General features: G+C 33.9%; 2 protein-coding genes across 6 annotated transcripts; both read right to left on the reverse strand.

Moving 5' to 3' along the window:
• Positions 1-2096: 2096 nt before the first annotated feature.
• On the reverse strand, positions 2097-5714 carry LOC136231059 (WAT1-related protein At4g15540-like). 3 transcript variants are annotated; one of them, XM_066020307.1, is made up of 7 exons: positions 5288-5712; positions 4254-4316; positions 4047-4163; positions 3733-3976; positions 3486-3644; positions 2602-2753; positions 2097-2475 (listed from the first exon to the last, which is right to left on the reverse strand). In XM_066020307.1, exons 1-7 carry the CDS (start codon positions 5479-5481, stop codon positions 2322-2324), a joined length of 1083 nt encoding a protein of 360 aa, XP_065876379.1. In that variant the 5' UTR covers positions 5482-5712; the 3' UTR covers positions 2097-2321. The 3 variants fall into 3 exon arrangements, with proteins under 3 accessions (XP_065876379.1, XP_065876385.1, XP_065876392.1); XM_066020313.1 differs by lacking the exon at positions 4254-4316 and having other exon boundaries at positions 5288-5714; XM_066020320.1 differs by lacking the exon at positions 3486-3644.
• Positions 5715-8964: 3250 nt separating this feature from the next.
• Positions 8965-14470, reverse strand: LOC136231075 (calmodulin-binding protein 60 A). 3 transcript variants are annotated; one of them, XM_066020346.1, is made up of 7 exons: positions 13855-14470; positions 13455-13533; positions 12578-12630; positions 11922-12406; positions 10830-10990; positions 10133-10339; positions 8965-10050 (listed from the first exon to the last, which is right to left on the reverse strand). In XM_066020346.1, exons 1-7 carry the CDS (start codon positions 13941-13943, stop codon positions 9436-9438), a joined length of 1689 nt encoding a protein of 562 aa, XP_065876418.1. In that variant the 5' UTR covers positions 13944-14470; the 3' UTR covers positions 8965-9435. The 3 variants fall into 3 exon arrangements, with proteins under 3 accessions (XP_065876418.1, XP_065876404.1, XP_065876411.1); XM_066020332.1 differs by having other exon boundaries at positions 11922-12442; XM_066020339.1 differs by having other exon boundaries at positions 11922-12412; positions 13855-14469.
• Positions 14471-17640: the final 3170 nt, after the last annotated feature.

Below are 17640 nucleotides of genomic sequence, written 5' to 3' on the forward strand. Positions count from 1 at the left end.
GACAAAGAGAGGAAAAAGAGACATGATGATGAAAAAATGACAACGTTTGCACAATATAAAGGAAGGGGGAAGATGAAAAGATAGTCAGGAAGGTAGAAGATGAAACGATGAAACGATAGAAAGAAAGGGGAAAGAAGAAAGGTTTGGGGTATTTTGGAAAAATCACAAATAAATAGTCTAGATATGTAATTGCTTGAGTAATTGGTCTAAATACGTAGATGTGCCTCCCATTTGATCCAAATTTATAATTTTCCCTATTTTTTTTAACATAAAAGCTACTATTACGGTAACGGATTTAGGTCCTCTTCATTGATGACGCATTTAGATCCTTATGTGAGTTGCTAAATACTGCCCCCAGATTATTTATCACCGCCTCCATTTGGACTTTTTTGCCCTTCTCATAATTTTGATAAAAAACTGAAAATTCTCTCTCCAAAATCATATACCCGAACAACAATAATTGAAATTGTGAAAATAATTGATGTGTGACAATCCGAACCCCGGAAATGGATAATTACAAGTCGGAAACATTAAAATTTACGTTTTTTTTTTATCAAATAACTCATGAAAATAATGTCTTTTTTATGACGATTTTGCATTTTTCGTCATAAAAAATTGAACGATTTAGTATTTTTTGTCACTAAAAATTTTACGATTTTGCACCGGCCAAAATTTGGTCTAAACAGATGCCGCATCCGTTTAGGCCAAATTTTGGCCGACTCTCTAAAAAAAAAAATCAATTTTGAATTTTTTTTATGAAAAGAGCAAAATTGTCCAAGTGAGGGCGGTGAATAGCAATATCCAAATTTTAATGTTTCCAACTCGTAATCATCTATCTCCGGGGTTCGGATGGTTCGGGTTTATGATTTTAGAGAGAGAATTTTCAATTTTTGATCAAAATTATGAGAATGGCGAAAAAGTCCAAATAGAAACGGTAACTAGTAAAAAGAAGCGGTATTAGCAACCCACTAAATAAATATATACATGATAAAAAAAAATTCACAAACATACTTTGTTTTTTTGAGAAATTCGTGAACATAGTTTATTGTCCAAAAATATATGATAAATAAAGCATAATTGAAAGAAGGAAATTACATATCACAAATAAATATGATATTTGGACATGATCAATTATTAAGGTCTGGAACTCTTCAACGGGTCCAAATGTGCTCCATCAAATTCGTTTTGAGTTTATGATGCATGGTTCTATCACATATGCTTATATTGAGATATACCTGAAAATCTATATTATGTCCTTATAGAATGTTTCCGTTAACTCTTGGTTGAAATTCTTCATCGGGAAAGTTTATGGAGTAAGTGTTTCGTTCATCTTTAACAATCATGTTATGCAATATGACACAATCTTCCGGAACATCGTGGATTTTACGTTTATACCAACTTCGTGTTGGTCCACGAACTATTGCAAAACATGCTTGGAGTACTTTGAATGCTCGTTCGACGTCTTTTCTGGCACTATCGTGCCTTTGTTTGAAACATGACCTCTTAGGCTCATGGGGATGTGAAATGTTTTTCATAAATGCAGCCCATTCAAGATATATACCATGTAAGGTAGTATCCTAGCTGTACTCGATCTCGTTAATAGTGAATTGAACTTTTATAACTCTTCCACGTGAACTCTCTCAGAACAAATTCGAACGACTTAACACATTCAAGTCGTTGTTTGATCCGGCCACCCCAAAATATGCATGTCATATCCATAGATCGACGAATGCTTCAAACATGATTATGTCCATGATCTCATCGTATGTATTGCCCTTTCCATCCAACTAGACAATTCTTCCAGGCCAAGGGCATTATATCAAGACTTCCAAGGATGCAGGAAACTAATGTGAGTGAAAATGAACACACATTGTGCCAACTGGTGCTTTGAACTCACCGATGAAATACTCTTTGAATGAGTATCTGATTTTGTTCTTGAAATCATTATTAAGAGATCTAGATTGAAATATCATAATAAGAAAGAAAACAATTTGATCAAAGAACACAAAGAATCAAACAAAGAAAATGAAAGAAATTGAAAAATCAATTTCTGAATTCAGATTGAACAAAACAAAAGAGATTAGTACAAAGCTTTTTCTGATACCATAACAAATCTGAAGAAAGATAAAAGGAACTTCATCGAATCTAACAGAAGTTAGAGTAGAAATACATAGAAGAGAAAAATGAAGAAGATAACCCAAATTTGGTTGTTAAGCTATTACAATCTAAAAGGTTATATATATATATACATGATATCCTAATCTTATTACACATGTCTACTCCCTATTCTTTTCAATTCTTCCTCCTCATACCTCTAAATCTTACCTTTCTACACTTAAACCTTGGTAATAAGCCATTTGGCTCGCTAGAAGAGGCTCTTTAACTATGCTTATCACTTCATTTTGTTCATCTTCATTGGATTGCGAGTAAATTACACAGTAGAAACCTACCACGATTATGGTTGCTCCTATTACACTGCAAAAAGGACATGAATTAGCCATTAGATTCACCCTAGGTAGGGTGTCAAACATCATCCACATGTTCTTTTATGATGGATTAAAAAAAAAACACAAATATGGGTTCCTGAGAGATCATAATTACCTCCCAAAATAAACAGTGTCACCCAAAAACATGACACTAATAAGTACAGAAATGGCAATCCCCAAGGGTTTGAACATGGCCACGAAAACAGGCCCTTTCTTATGTATGCACCATGTTGCCACACCATATGTCACCACATTCCCAAATACAGCCTAAAAGAGAAAAACACAGACATACTACATGTTAGTAGATTATTTGCCTCTCTGTAATACAAGTAATTAAATGGAAAACAATCATCACCAGACTCTCGTGGTTTTGGTGGATTGAGTCTTGATCTTTTATTTTAATACAACAGGTTTTTTATCATTATTTTTTTTATCACATTAAACTCGTACTTGCCAAGTTATTTAGTTATAAATATCTAGTTTGTTAAAAGAGTATTATTCATTTCATCTATATCTAAATTTGTATTTTTTACCGTTTAAAATAAGGTTCTTGTAACCCTATAGTTAGATCACACATATAAAATAAAAATACTGCTTTATAACTGTTAAAAATCGAAGATGAAATGTATAACTCTATATTATCCAAGTTTCATGTTCAAAGATGACTTGATATGTTGAAATAAAAGATCATGCCTAAGTTCATGGCCATGAAGTATATGCTTACTGTCATGGAACCGATTGAACTAAAAGCTCGAACTGATAGTTAAGGTCCAATCATAGATCTTATATTAATCTCCGACACACCTCCACACGTAAATGCCCCTTGAGCTTGCAGCGTGCACAACACAGGCACATCCCGCCATGTGTTTTAATTCCACAAATTAATGAGGTTGAACCCTCGACCGTTTGGTCCTAGAGGCTCTGATACCATGTCAACTAAAAGCTCGAACTGATAGTTAAGGCCCAATCATAGATCTTATATTAATCTCCGACACTTACCGAGTAGACGACAGAGATGAGCTCAATATCAGATTTCAATTTCCAAGCATCTGGGTTCTTCTCTGCTATTAAGGAAACCACTGCACATTGGATGGTCCCAAATAGGCAATAGAAAGAAACTATAGTCATCTCTGATGGGTACTCTTTAAGAATTGCTGTCTTCAGATATAGTTTAATCAATCAGTCACATTTGCACTCTAATTAAACATCACCAAAAAATATATATATATTTAAAATATCACATTACCTGAAAAATAATAAACACTGAGAGAGATACACTAGAAATTGTAATGAAAAGGCCTCCAATGACCCAAGAATATTTTGCTGTCACGAACATGGAAGAGGATGATCCTGATTGATCTGATGAAAAATTTATGCTACTTACTGGAGGACCTTTATAGAATATCACAATTAATGCTCCTAACATTGATACCAAAGTTCCTACCACTTTAAACTTCCTTCTTGAACTTCTCAAATCTAACTTCTCCATCCTAAAAAAAGCCACTTCAGTTTTGTAATATCTGTTATATGGGTGTTGAGAAAGAGAAAGAGAAAGCAAACCTGAAGATGACAGCAAGTATGAAAGTAAAGGCAGGGACTAATTGGCCAATGGCAGAAGCAAGGGTAGGAGAAGTGTAGCTTATTCCTGTGAATACGCAATTTTGCGTAATAGTAATCCTACATACATACATCAAAATACTTCATCACTACCAAATCCATAAATGGGATAAAAGAAAAGCAAGTCCATGTCTGAATTCAAGAACATACCCAGCAAGGCTTAGGAGGAAGAACTTGCATAGGATGGAGTAGGTCAGAGGAGGTCTATTCGCTCTACATATAAAAAGGGCAAGGAATTAACTGAACAAGATGAAAAAAAACACACTAGGAAGTGTATGTAGATAGACCTCTAAAAAAAGGGCGGCCAAGCCTTACAACAACGTTTACCGTTGCGCCAAAGCTCACCCTCTTATGTAGATAGACCTCTAAAATAAGAAATTGTGAAATTCTATCTTTAGTAACAAAACAAATTGTGAAATTCTATCTTTAGTAACAAAACATAGACCAATTTGGATGCAAGTAACATAATTCATAAAACAAGACTCCTATCTTAATCTTGGGACGTATACAGGACATCACAAGATGCCGATATACCCTCAGCCTTTTGAAACCACCCCTTATAGGGGCAGTCGTTCCACTTATGAGCGGTTCAATGTTTGGTTTAATAAAAGTTCGTTCATGTTTCAGCTCGATTTATAAACAAGTCGAGTTTGAGCATGACTTTAGAGCGCAATTCGTAAATGAGTTGAGTTTACATTACAACTCGTTCGCTTATAACGTTTATGAGCAAGTTGGATTATAACGTTATAGGTTTGTGAGGATAAGCTTATGAACAAGTTCGAGAAGGCTAGGTTATAGGTTTGTGAGGATAAACTTATGAACAAGTTGGATCATAACGTTTATGAGCAGACCCGGTTAGATTTTTTTTTATGATACTATTTCATACAAAGGTGAAAATGTAAAACTAAGCAGGTTTGTGTGAAGTTTTGGTTTTCTGAATTTTAAAACTACTTGGCTCAGGAGCATAATTAACTAGTTGTTTGAGAGCAATATTCATGAACAAAATTATCAAAACTAGTAAACAAATAAACGAGCTCTTTGTCAGATAATTTTCTCAATGAACCAAGGTGGAACTCAATCTCTGAGCATGAGCAGACCAAAATTCGGTTTATGGCTATCCCTCTATTTTCATCTACTAGTGTGATTGCAGCCCACCAAATGAAGGGTAGGGCATTGAAGCTTACCTGTTGTTGCAGATGAAAGAAGTAAAGAACATGATGAGAGTGGCAAGAGCATTTGAGTAGACAACTAGCACGAAATGGCTAATTCCTTCGGACATGGCTGCTTTTCCTAGCGTATTTATGCCTGTATCTAGGCATTCCAGCGTCACCATTGCTGCAAATGGAAGCATTCTCGACAACGACGACTTGGTCGCCATTTCTTTCTCTCTTTGTGGGGAAAATGAGTAAGATATGAAAGTGGAACAGATTAAAGAGTAAGATTCATAATCCTTTTTGTTACATATAATCGTTTTCGGGTAGATAACATCAATTGATCTCTGAGGAATGAAAATTGATTTGAAGATGGTGATCTTTGGCCCTTAAACATTGTTTCTTGTAAAATCAATAATGGTTTATGATCAGAAAGTCCCCAGCTCAACGTCGTCCTCAAGTTCCTAGGTTTTTAATGGAAGTTTTTTTTGGCAAGTTTTACTAAGTCAAATTAATTCACACATTTTCAAACATGAGGTTGATGCTAAAAATAAGCAGTGAAACAAAGAATGTAAGAAATTCACCAATTATTTTTGGGTAAATTTCAAATAAAACCCTTTTGGTTTCACTAATTTTCAGATAAAGGACTGTGCTTTAATTTTTGTCAAAACGAGGATTGAAGTTTCGCACTTGGATTAATGCTATTAAAACCATTTTTAACGATCTGAAAATGAAAATTTTCAAAAATTAAAGTTGTTCAATGTTATATTTTTTATGGAACTACATTTTCGATTTTTAAAAATCATCTTTTTTGGAACTTTCTCTCTCTAAACATTAACTTTCTCTCTCTTTACCAAACATCATCTAAATAATCTCAAAATAAAAAAGTTGAAGAATTAAAGTTGTTCAGAATATTAGTAGTTCTTAAAATATGTCATTTTTGAAGTCGTCAAGGGTGATTTTAATAGTATCAATCGAAAAAGTGCTTATTTTGCAAAAGTTGAAAACCTCAATCCTCGTTTTGACAAAAAGTAAACCACAGTCCTTTATCTGAAAATTAGTGAAACCACAAGGGTTTTATTTGAAATTTACCCATTATTTTTTTCTAATTTTTTAAAAATAATTATGCAAATTTTTGTGGGGGAAAATGAATAAAGTGAAAATGGTAAAATATAAAAAAGAACAGGGTAAATAATTATAAGGTCCTTATGTTTTTACTTAACACGTTAGTAAGTCCATCATATTATTATAAGGTCCTTAAGTTTTATCTTAACCAATTCTTTAGTCATTCCATTTGTTTTTATAAATGAAAGTTCAAAATTCTCCTAGTTATATACATAAATTTTTTTATCTTTTAGTATCAAAATTAATCTAAATATTTTAATGAAAATTTTGAACTACATATATACTCTGAAATTAATATATTTGAAAAAATATATTATTTATTTTATTACTATTTGAGCTCGGTCTTAATTGGAACATTCGATAAGCTCGGTAGGACCGACTATCGGGAATGGAGCCTCCACTAGACTAAGTCTGGAAAAGTAAAGCAGGTTCCTTGTAGAAAACCTGCGGGGGGTGGGGGGAGAAATCAGGTACATCCTAACATAACGCCCGACGAACCCGCCGACTTCCTACTCTACATCCTAACATATTATCTCGTACATTATTGGATTCTTTTAAGTCTGTGAAAGTACGTACATATTATGTGTCAATTAGCACTTTTATGTTTAAATCACCATTTTTTAAGTCGAACCATTAGCATGCCATGTTTTCAGTTCAAAGGATATGGAAATTGTAAATTAAAATTCCAAATGCATGGGATCCGAAAAGAAAAGTAAATAACAATACAATATAAATTTGGACATTCCCGCGTTTTCATTATGTGCTTCTTATTCCCAAATTGTCATTTAATGATTAATTACATCTTACAAAATCATAAACAAATCAATTAGAATAATAAAACAAATGAAATATAAATTTATAAAAAATTTAGATTCGGGAGTGCATATTTAGAATAATAAAACAAATGAAATATAGATTTATAAAAAAATTAGGTTCAGGAGTGCATATACACACTCCCAACCAGCCTTTGAGGAACTCTATGGCTGCAGCGACACGTCTCTGGGCGGTCACAAGGTAAGTCTGGGCGATAGGAGTTGCTTTTGGCAGTTACAAAATGCGTTTGGACGGTAAGGATCACCTTTGGACTATCACGGGGGGTAGGGATCGCCTCTTGGTGGACACAAAAGGCCTCTGATACGTCATAATTTATAAAAAAAAATGTCTCTTTTTGCTCCATAACTTTTCAGATCAATACAATTACATCATTCACTTTAAAATTAATACATTATAACAAATTAAATGTTAATAATTAGTATAAAGGCAAAACGCACCATTTGGCCTTGTCTGTTAGCAAAAATGACGACGTTAGGTAAAAATCCGTGATTTTACTAGCAGACAAACTACTGAGATTCTTTTGCTCCGAAAAAATTACAAGGACTGATTGCAGAAATGTGAAACCATGTTTTTTTACATATTAAATCCTTTATCTTTTTTATTTTGGATCACATTAACCTCTGAATACTAGAAAAGTCAGTTTTTAATATAAAACTTTGTTCTTTTAAAAAAAATATATAACTTGGTTAACATAATATTATTCATTCCATATACGTTCAACATTTACACTTTTAACAATTTAAAAAAAAAAAGAATTTATATGTGTGATATGATTACAGATAAACTATAAAAACCTTATTTAAAACATACAATTTCAGACATATTGAAATGATTAACTCTCTGTTAACCTAATTTTATATGTTCGCACCTAACTAATTTGGTACACAATAATTTAACGTGACAAGAACAAATCAATGAATTAATATATTAGAAGCTTATTGTGTTCATATGGACAAAATGAATTTGATCATTGAAATCATTAAGCTTGAAAATAATTTAAATTTCTATCTAGTAAGTAGTAAATCAAATTTAATGGTATACCAAATTTTTCGAGGTGCATGTGAACAACATTGAAGCAAAAGTGACTAAAATTGAAATGATTAATGGACCCATAATGTTTTTCATCTTTGAAACTGATGAGTCCTTTTCATTTGTACCTAGGTAGGACTTACAATTGCCATCACTCATTTTATTGACTTATTGTATGTAGATTTATTTCTTCATTTATTTTTGTGTACAAGGCTAGTGTATCTCCTTTTCATTTGTACCTAGGTAGGACTATTGCAATTTGACATCACTCATTTTATTGACTTATAACTAAAGTAGATTTATGTATTCTTCTATGTATAAAAAAAAAAGGATTTATGTATTCATTTATTTATTTTTGTGTCATAGTCTAGTCTATTCAATCTCCATGTTCTTAGTGGGTTTGTTCATTTTAATTTTTCTCCAATTACAATTAAACAAATAGATACCCTTCCCACTTAAATCAACATTATTTAATTTTTTAATTATTATTTTGTGCAACTCAAATCAACGTTATTTAGTTTTTAATTATCATTTTGTGTCCACGAAAAAAAACAAAAAACGACAGTCTATTATATGCAAAAATTTGCTGTAGAATTCTCTCTTTGAAGTTACGGATCAAACAAGCTTTAGTAGCACCACTGTTTATGATATTGAGGATTTTTGATATACTGGAACCAAATGCGATTTTCATTTGGCTCCTACCAGCCAAACGAATTGAGAAATAGGCAAAACAAGTAATTGTCAATTTCAGATTTTTCACCCCCTATACATTGATCCTGAAAAATGCTTATGAGTTATAAGCAAGGAAAATCTCAGAAAAATGTTGTACCCAACCAGAATAAAAGATTGCCAGGATTTCCAATAGCCTTTATTGAAAATTGCACAAGTATAAAACAATATTGTACAGAGGATTATGGACAAGTTCCATCATACCAGGTGTCTCGGCTTCAACTCGAGCAACTATAACCAGCCTGATCCTTTGCACCCAATCTATATATTTACAGATTCAACCGAGAAGTAGACTTCTTCATCTCAATAACAGAGCCAACCAAGATATATTCATCGCTTGTATCTACAAACTATTCAAGACAAATTTGTCTATACAACTGCACACAAAAACTTTACTTGGGCAGCAAGCTCTCAAACTTATATTGGCACTGTATTGGTATCTTGATAGCTTTTTCAAGAGTCCGCTAATATCTATGGATTTCTTTATTGAGAGTCTTTCTTGTGACAAGTTTCCTAATAGAGAACCATTTTAACACGCTCGAGATCTTTGTCCATCTCCTCTGAGCCTTGTCAACAGCAACAGCTGTAGAGCGTGCCAACAGGAAACCATCTAGAGCACTTTGTAGATCAGCTGATGTTTCCACATTAAGGTTTTGTGACTGAAGCTCTGGCTCAAAAAATCTCAGATGGTCATCATCACAGAAAGCCCGGGTCATGGCATCAGTATCACAGATGAGAGTATTTGATCCTTGGCCAGGGAAATTCAGAGTCTGATCATATCTAAGACCCATATTTTCAATACTGTTCAAGGCATAATCATCCAAGCCACTCATGGACCCAACAGAGTAAATAGATGAAATGATATCTGGAGAAGTATTTGCCTGTGCATAATCAAAGCCACCAATCTTTTGTGAAGCCAAAAGCTTGTTCCCACTAGAACTCTCTGTCCTAGGTGAGCATGAGGGGTAAGAAATATTAGACACATTTGAAGAGCCATCCACAAGAGAGGCGGCATCTTCAAAAGAGAGAACCTCCTCTGGATGTTCAAATGCAGCAACTACCAAGCTCTGAGCCTCAGCCTGTAGAAAAAGTTCACATAAGAAGCCAGAAATCACACACGAGTACCAAAAAGCAAACCTAAGGTTATACAAGAAGTATTGCCTTTTCAGTTTCGGAAAGCTTATCTACAGAAACATATTGGCTGTTGGAAAGTAGTCCTGTAACTTGTCCCACAACGTTGAAGACCACACCCCTTTTCTGTTGGGATCCAGGAGTGTAATACAGGTACGTTCTCTTATCAAGCACACATGTATTGGCATGCTCAACAGTAACTTCCCACATCTTAGCAGACATGCCTGTGCCAAGAACCTACATATAATCCATTATAACTAATTCATTAATATTGTTGATGGAAGTCGTAAACCTTCAATGAGTTAATAACCCCAAAAGGATTCTTGCAGTCAGTTTCAGGTTCGCCTTTCTGATGAATACAACATCCTCAGGGACACCTAGGCAATGAACACAGACATTATCTCACATGAGCTTGATATGTCCAGCACGATGAAGCTTGAAGCATGATTAGACGTACACATTTCATTGGGTCATATAACAAGTTTTACAGAAACAAGAGGTAAATACCAAAGACGACAACTGTTATCATCCAAGTCATAGACAAACTAATCTCAAGTTTTTGGAAAATCAATAGGCATTCCAGCATCTTCCAGCTGTTGATAGGTAAAGATATCAATTATTTTGAGTTTATAATGCATAATCAAGATAACATAATTACATAACTCGATAAGGATTGAACTGCATGCTAGAAAGCTTTAATAAGATACAGAAAAAAGGTATAACGTACATGGCGAAGCTTCTGTGGGTCCATGAAGAGTTGGGTCAGAAAATCCTTGACAGTTTTGATATTTTCCCGACTCAAGCGCTTATGGAAAGCTCCATCTTTGCCAATCTTTTCCAGTCTCCACACCTCATCAAATAGAGTTGGAGGGTGGTGCTTCTTGTACACTGGAACCATAAACGAACGGTTAAAACAAAGATCACTCTTGTCTATTTCTCATGTTACTAAATTTATTCTAGAATGTCACATTCATAATATTTTACGAGATACCTTTCTGTAGCATTGTAAAGTCTCATTCATTCGGACAGTCTAAGGTAAGAAGCTAAAACTCTAGTAAAAAACATGCTCATGCAATAACTTTCAACACTTTATATTGATAAAATGCTAATTATTCTGAACTCCCCAAAGCTAAACTCAGAGCTCTTATCTAAGCAACTTTACTTTTGCTAAAAGCAGCACTGAGCTTTTTTATTGATTTGGTATCGGGGGTGGCCGCCTGGGGGGTGCCAACCTAGTTGGAATGTCCTGGGCTTCCTTTCCTTGTCCTCTACCTCTTAATAATCCTGACAATTCAACAGGACATTTGTTTTGTTTTTTTGGCAAATTTTCTTTAATTGCATTCTCTTCTTCTGCAAGTCATAAACTAAGTGCTCCATCTTCTTCTCAATAATCCCTAATTAAATTTGAAAATGCACACTAAATGATAATACTCTATGGAATGGGGGAGTAGGGGCTTTAAAAAGTCAGGAAGTTGGATGCTTTGGTTTAGGTATCAAGTGGTAAGTTACAGCAACACATCTCCTGTTAAAAACAAGCAGAGATCACCTGTTAAATACTTAAACTAATACTGCTGCATAACCATCTTCTCTATTAACCCAATCCACCAGGGTTACGACGGTTTTATAATCACATATCAAGCATTACAGATGGGCACGTGTTGTCAAAAGTAATAAAGGTTCATAGTTGTTTTTGGGCTACGCAGTCCAAAATGTTTTGACACCATTGAACTTAAAAATTCTAATGGAAATGGTAAAGGAATGCCATAAATTAAGTGCATTCTTACTCATCAAATATGAAGAGTTATGAATTAATACTCACATTCCCCTCGGTGATCCCTAACAATGAAGGATTCTGTCTTTGCCTCCCTTATTTTAGTTCCATCAAAACTCTCCACAACTCTAGCTCCAAGCCTAAATCTACGGCTTCTTGTCCAGCTTGAATTGTCTGTAAATGAAATCTCACCCATCGTGCCAATCCCCTCGTTAAGATTCAGAAACACATCTCCTGTAAGAAGGGGTTTCTTTCCTTCCCTCTCCCTAACAATGTTATTCTTAAATTCTTCATGTGTCCAATTGTCACATTCGTCGCCATCAAAATCACCTTCAAGAACAATAATTTCCACCTTTGCAGAAGATTCAGGACCAGAATTAACAATTATCCCAGTAAGACTATCAATCAAAACTAGTTTCATAGAAGAACAATCTTCTCCATCAATCCGGGCTCCAGTGAAGATAGGAAGAGATAGATTCTTTGTGAACTGTAGTTTTAAGCTTCTTGACTCGGTATAATCTCTACCTTTCCCACTGTTTCTGCATACACATGCAAAAAATAAAAGTATGCTAGTAGCAAATCAGTGCCAAGGATTAAGTTACACAATTAGACAAGCTTCTGTAGAACACTTATTTCTCACTCCTTCCTACATCTTTCAGATGGACAAGTAAAAATATCAACATCTTCAGATTCTTGAATCGTACCTTTTAAGGTTTGCTAAATGTTTTCTAAGAGCTAATTCCACCTCCTCTTTGACCTGTAATTAAAAAAATATGGGATACTGTTCATCAAAGTATTGTCATATAAAGTCCATGCATCGTTAATAAACAAAATTACATAGAAAATCATATGTTCCATTACGCAGAACCAACACTTGAACAAGTCAAGATTGATAAATAGGAAACAAAGAAGTTAAATATGACATCCATGAAGACTATAATTTATATAGTATGGTGGAAGGAATGTTCTAAAATAGTCAACAGTCTTTCTCATCACCTTCACAAACAAACACTCTTATACTCCTTTAGGAAAAGACCATTAATCTTCTCAGTTTTGACACTCACTAAAAGCCTTGAAGCATATGCTCCAAATTTCAGCTCATTTACCAATAGAACTTTATCTTAAAGTACGGCGGTGAATTCCTTTAAGCTCGAGAGGGCAACAGTACTTGTCCAAGTTGTATTTTGAGCAACTGGATTCATAGGTGGGGCCTCATACACATGGCCTTCCAGGTAGGTGCAAGCTCCAACACTTGCCGAAGGAAATTGATGAGAAGGTATACAACTGCTAAAGCTACTACGGAAATGAGATGTCAACAAAGGAACTCACTTCATCTTGCACTCTCCAAGACAGTAACAAGAATATGTGCTAAACTGCTGAATAAATGTGTAAAATGGATAACTCGCCACTTCTTCTGAGAACTTGGGGGAAAAATCTTAAATATGCATAATGAAAATAATGTTATCAAGGTAACACCATGTGCAAAAGAAAACTTGAGATAGTCGAATGGCATCCAAACTCAATGTAATTCTATAGTTACTAAAAATTACTTCAATAAATTGAATACAGGAAAGCACTTACCACCCTACGAATCAAAGGTTCTAGAATTGGCTCCAGCAAATGCTGAGCAGACTGCCTCTTAATAACTTCCTGAACCACACTAGACATGATTAAGATATAGATTAGACAGCCAAAGAGGAAAGCCGAGAAGACCATAACAGTCACAAAATATAGCTCTAGAGATCCAAAAAGGAAGGGATTCATGACATAACCCTACTGAGAAAAATGAAAAAAGATTGAATATCAACAATTAATAACAAAATGGAAACAATTTCACCTAACTAACAACCGGAAGAAAGTTCGTTGTAGAATCAGAAAAACAGAGGACATCCATAAACAATAATCCGCATCTCCACAAGGGAATCCAACTAATAAATTGAGCGAATAAAACCAATAAGCAGGAAATAAACAAATAACTTACTTCTTCAAATTAAACCTCCTCCTCTTCTCATCAGGATTATTTCCATCCGAACGAGGCTTCCCCTCCTCAGACTGCCTCTTCTGCGACATTATCAAAGGCCCAAGAAAGAAAAGTTCCAACACCGAACAAAAACAAAATCCGGTGTTTGTCTAGGAAATAGCAAGGAAAATAATCATTAACAAGAAGAGGCAGAGAGACCAACATGCGGCAAAGGCGAAGGAGGAAAAAAGAACAATTGAGGGAGGAATTAAGAAGGCAAAATAATGGGTAATGAATTAGAAGAATCCAAAAACAAATTCTGGTGGAGCCTATGCTGCCTTGAAATTTCAGCTTGAGGATGTAGGTATGGTGGGGAAGAAAGAATGTCTTAGCTATTCATTATCAGGAACGGTTTGGCCTCATATGATATGGGTTTGATCATCATCATCTTCGTGGTTCGTCTTTTTCTGCAAAATTACGGTTACCGTTTAGAGATAGAACAGAGAAGAGGTGAGGTGTCAAGTGTGGCCTCTAGAGCTTCCAGAGCGTCGCGAGAGAGAGACACCAAAACTGGGGCCCTTGCGACCGCGTTCTTTAGCTCATTCAGTGGGTACCGTATTCTTCTTCTCCATCTCATCCTCTATTTATTTTTCAATTAATGTTATTCCTACTTCGATGTTTTCAATTTTAATGTGTCCTTTTGGAGAAATTACTTTTTTTTTTTTTTTGAAGGCTGGAGAAATTACTAATTATCCCATGTTTTAAACTTTTATTTTGTCCTACACCTACATTTTTTCTTTTAATAATAGTAAAAAATAGGCATAATTATCATTTGCACCTCAAACTAAACACCCAAAGTCAATTTAGAACCATGTACTATTAAAATCAGTAATTTAACAAAAATTAATTAACTCCAATCTAATATACTAACTTGCCTCGCTCCGTCTCTCTTTGGATTTGAAAAAAAATAGTAAGTAAATGAAATTGTCTCTCTCAAACATATAAGTTATGCTCTCTGTGTGTATATTAGGGTTCCTTATTACTTTTTCAATTTCTTCTTTCTTTTCCAATTAAGTTCCAGAATGAAATTGCAAAGATTTAATTGAGGTTTTTGTTCAGTCTTCTTCTTTCCCATCTTATTGTTTCTTGATTCATTCTTTCCACAAAAATTAATTCCTCTTTGCTTTTCCAATTGATTATGGAATTATTAAGTCAATTTAGTTCTCAATGTATCTTTGATTGAGATTTTGTTGGTGATGCACTTTGCGCATATTTGGTTTCTAAGATAAATCAATTTTGTACAATTGATTGATCTTTTTTTTTTTTTTTGAAATAAAAAGACTTTATTAACCAATATCAGAAACAATTGATTGATCTTTTTGTAGAATGAAATGGAAGAAGGAAATAAAGATTCCATCTAGTTACTCTTGAAAACAAGAGAGAGAGAGAGACGGGTGATGCTAGCCATGTAGTTGGTTTTTTCTTTTTTTTTTACCTTTCATTTAGTTACTGTTAGTTAATATGTTAGATCGGAGTTAATTGGTGATTTTTGTCTAATTGAGGGACTCAATTGTTGATTTTTGTAGTATATGGTTCTAATTGATTTTGACCTTTAATTCACGAGTTCAATAAATATACTTTATAATTTTTTGAATTTGTAAAAATAATTTTATGGTTTAAAAGTTTCAAATAAAGGTTTTATGTTTTTATGCCATTGTAACAAATTATTATTGTCTACTTGGAGCAATTTAGAGAAATTAGACTGTTTTTTTTTTTTGGTAGGATAGGAAAAGAAAAACAAACAAACAAAACGCTCAACCCGGGATCAGCCTAGGAAACTGACCCCCACCACATCCTCCAAGATCATAGAAGAGATGAAAACCGGAGGAGAAGGAAGGATAGAAAGACACAACATTCCAGAATGCCCTTCCACCGCAAGATGGTCCGCTACGCGATTTTGCTCCCTATAAATATGAGCAAAGCTAATAGAAACAAAGGATGAGCCAATCCTTCTGATGCATTTGATTAAGTTAAGGCTGTTTAGGCAAGTAGCATTACCCACAGAAATCATTTTAATCGCTTCTAAGTTATCTGACTCCACAAGAAGCTTTTTCACACCTAGATTCTTTGCTAACTTCAGGCCGGAGAAAATCCCCCAAAAGCTCTGCAGAAAAGGACGAACCCATACCCAAATTCTGAGAGAAGCCAGAAATCCACCTGCCACCATCATCTCTAAGAACTCCTCCTGCGGCAATCCTGCCGTTTCTAAGACAAGAATCATCAGTGTTGAGCTTAACCATATCTACACTCGGCCTACACCAGCCTAATTACATAAGTATTGTTTGATTAGAAAATTAACTCACATATTTTTTAATTGCAAATTTCAAAAGTACAGAACCCCTTTTGCAAACTTTTAAACCACGAGAACTGTCGTTACAAATCAATCAAACCACCAAATTTATTTTTAAACTTACTCTTATTTTTTACATGTGCTATTTTTTTAAAATACAATAATTCTTAAATGACTTTTTACTTAAAAAAGTACAACTTTGTTATGAAATAATTATAATTTGGTTAATAATATTAAGTACACATGTGATTGTTAAAGATAAGTGCAATTAGAACTATTTATTTTGTAATACACACTAACATTAAAGTTTCTATGCACTTATTATTTTCTCTCCGTCAAAGTTCTTGATTATATATTAATCTACATATATATATTTGCATATATATATATATATATATATATATATATATATTAATCTACATATAAGTATGATTATAATCATATTATAATTCAGTAATTTTATAACTTGTTATCAGCGCGAGTTTGCTCGATCAATTAATTTCATCACGAATTTGTTCATCTAATTAATCTCAAATAAGTTTTAAATTCATTTTTATTTGTTGCCTATTATAATTTTGTTTCTAATACAATTATTTGTATTATATTGTCCATTTACTTTCATATACATATGCCATATACATACAATGTTTACATATTCTTTAGACGTATAAAATACATCATTATAATGTCAGCATATTGTAATCATTCTGCACTAATATGTGTATGTATCAAATACGTTGTCATACGACAATCACCAAACAACCCATATTCAACCCTAAAACTCACACACTATATAATGTCACTGAATAGCCATTTTAGTGTTTCGTTTTTATTTAGATGTGGGATCAATATTTTATACTTAGTCAATATTGGAACCTGAATGTTCAAATTGATAATGACATCCATGCATTAGGTATTACAAAAGCGAATTTGAGTAAAATGTATTTAAGCATGTTTCAGAAGATATGTTTTGGTAGGTTTATAGAGTTAGATGATTTGGCTTTGCAAACTCAATTGGTCCATTTCTTTGTGATAAGGGAGGTGTACTAGGAGGATTGTTTGTGTATGTACATGAATGTTGGTGATCTAGGGTGAAGTTTGGATTGAAGAGTTTATTATGATTGTTGGACTATATCGTTTTGAAAATAGAATGACATAGAGGCATAGAAGATTGTTGATTGACGAGTACTTTAATTAGAAAATATAGTGAGAGTTGATTATGTAGTTATTCTGATGAAGTGGGATTCTGATGAGCATTGTATGAAAGTTTTCATTGTGTGTTTTGAATGTTTTTCTAGAGGGGAAAGAGGTTGTAGGTTTGTGTTTGTGCATTATTTTGATTATATATATTTGAGTTCTAAGCATTCTTGTGGGTATGAAGTTTTTGGTATGGCTATTCAGTTTTTGTTGAAGTATGGTGCGTGTCACACCCGACCCTAAACGACCTCAATCGGCAT

The sequence above is a fragment of the Euphorbia lathyris genome, chromosome 1 (assembly GCF_963576675.1).
Source record: "Euphorbia lathyris chromosome 1, ddEupLath1.1, whole genome shotgun sequence".
Classification (NCBI taxonomy): Eukaryota; Viridiplantae; Streptophyta; class Magnoliopsida; order Malpighiales; family Euphorbiaceae; genus Euphorbia; species Euphorbia lathyris.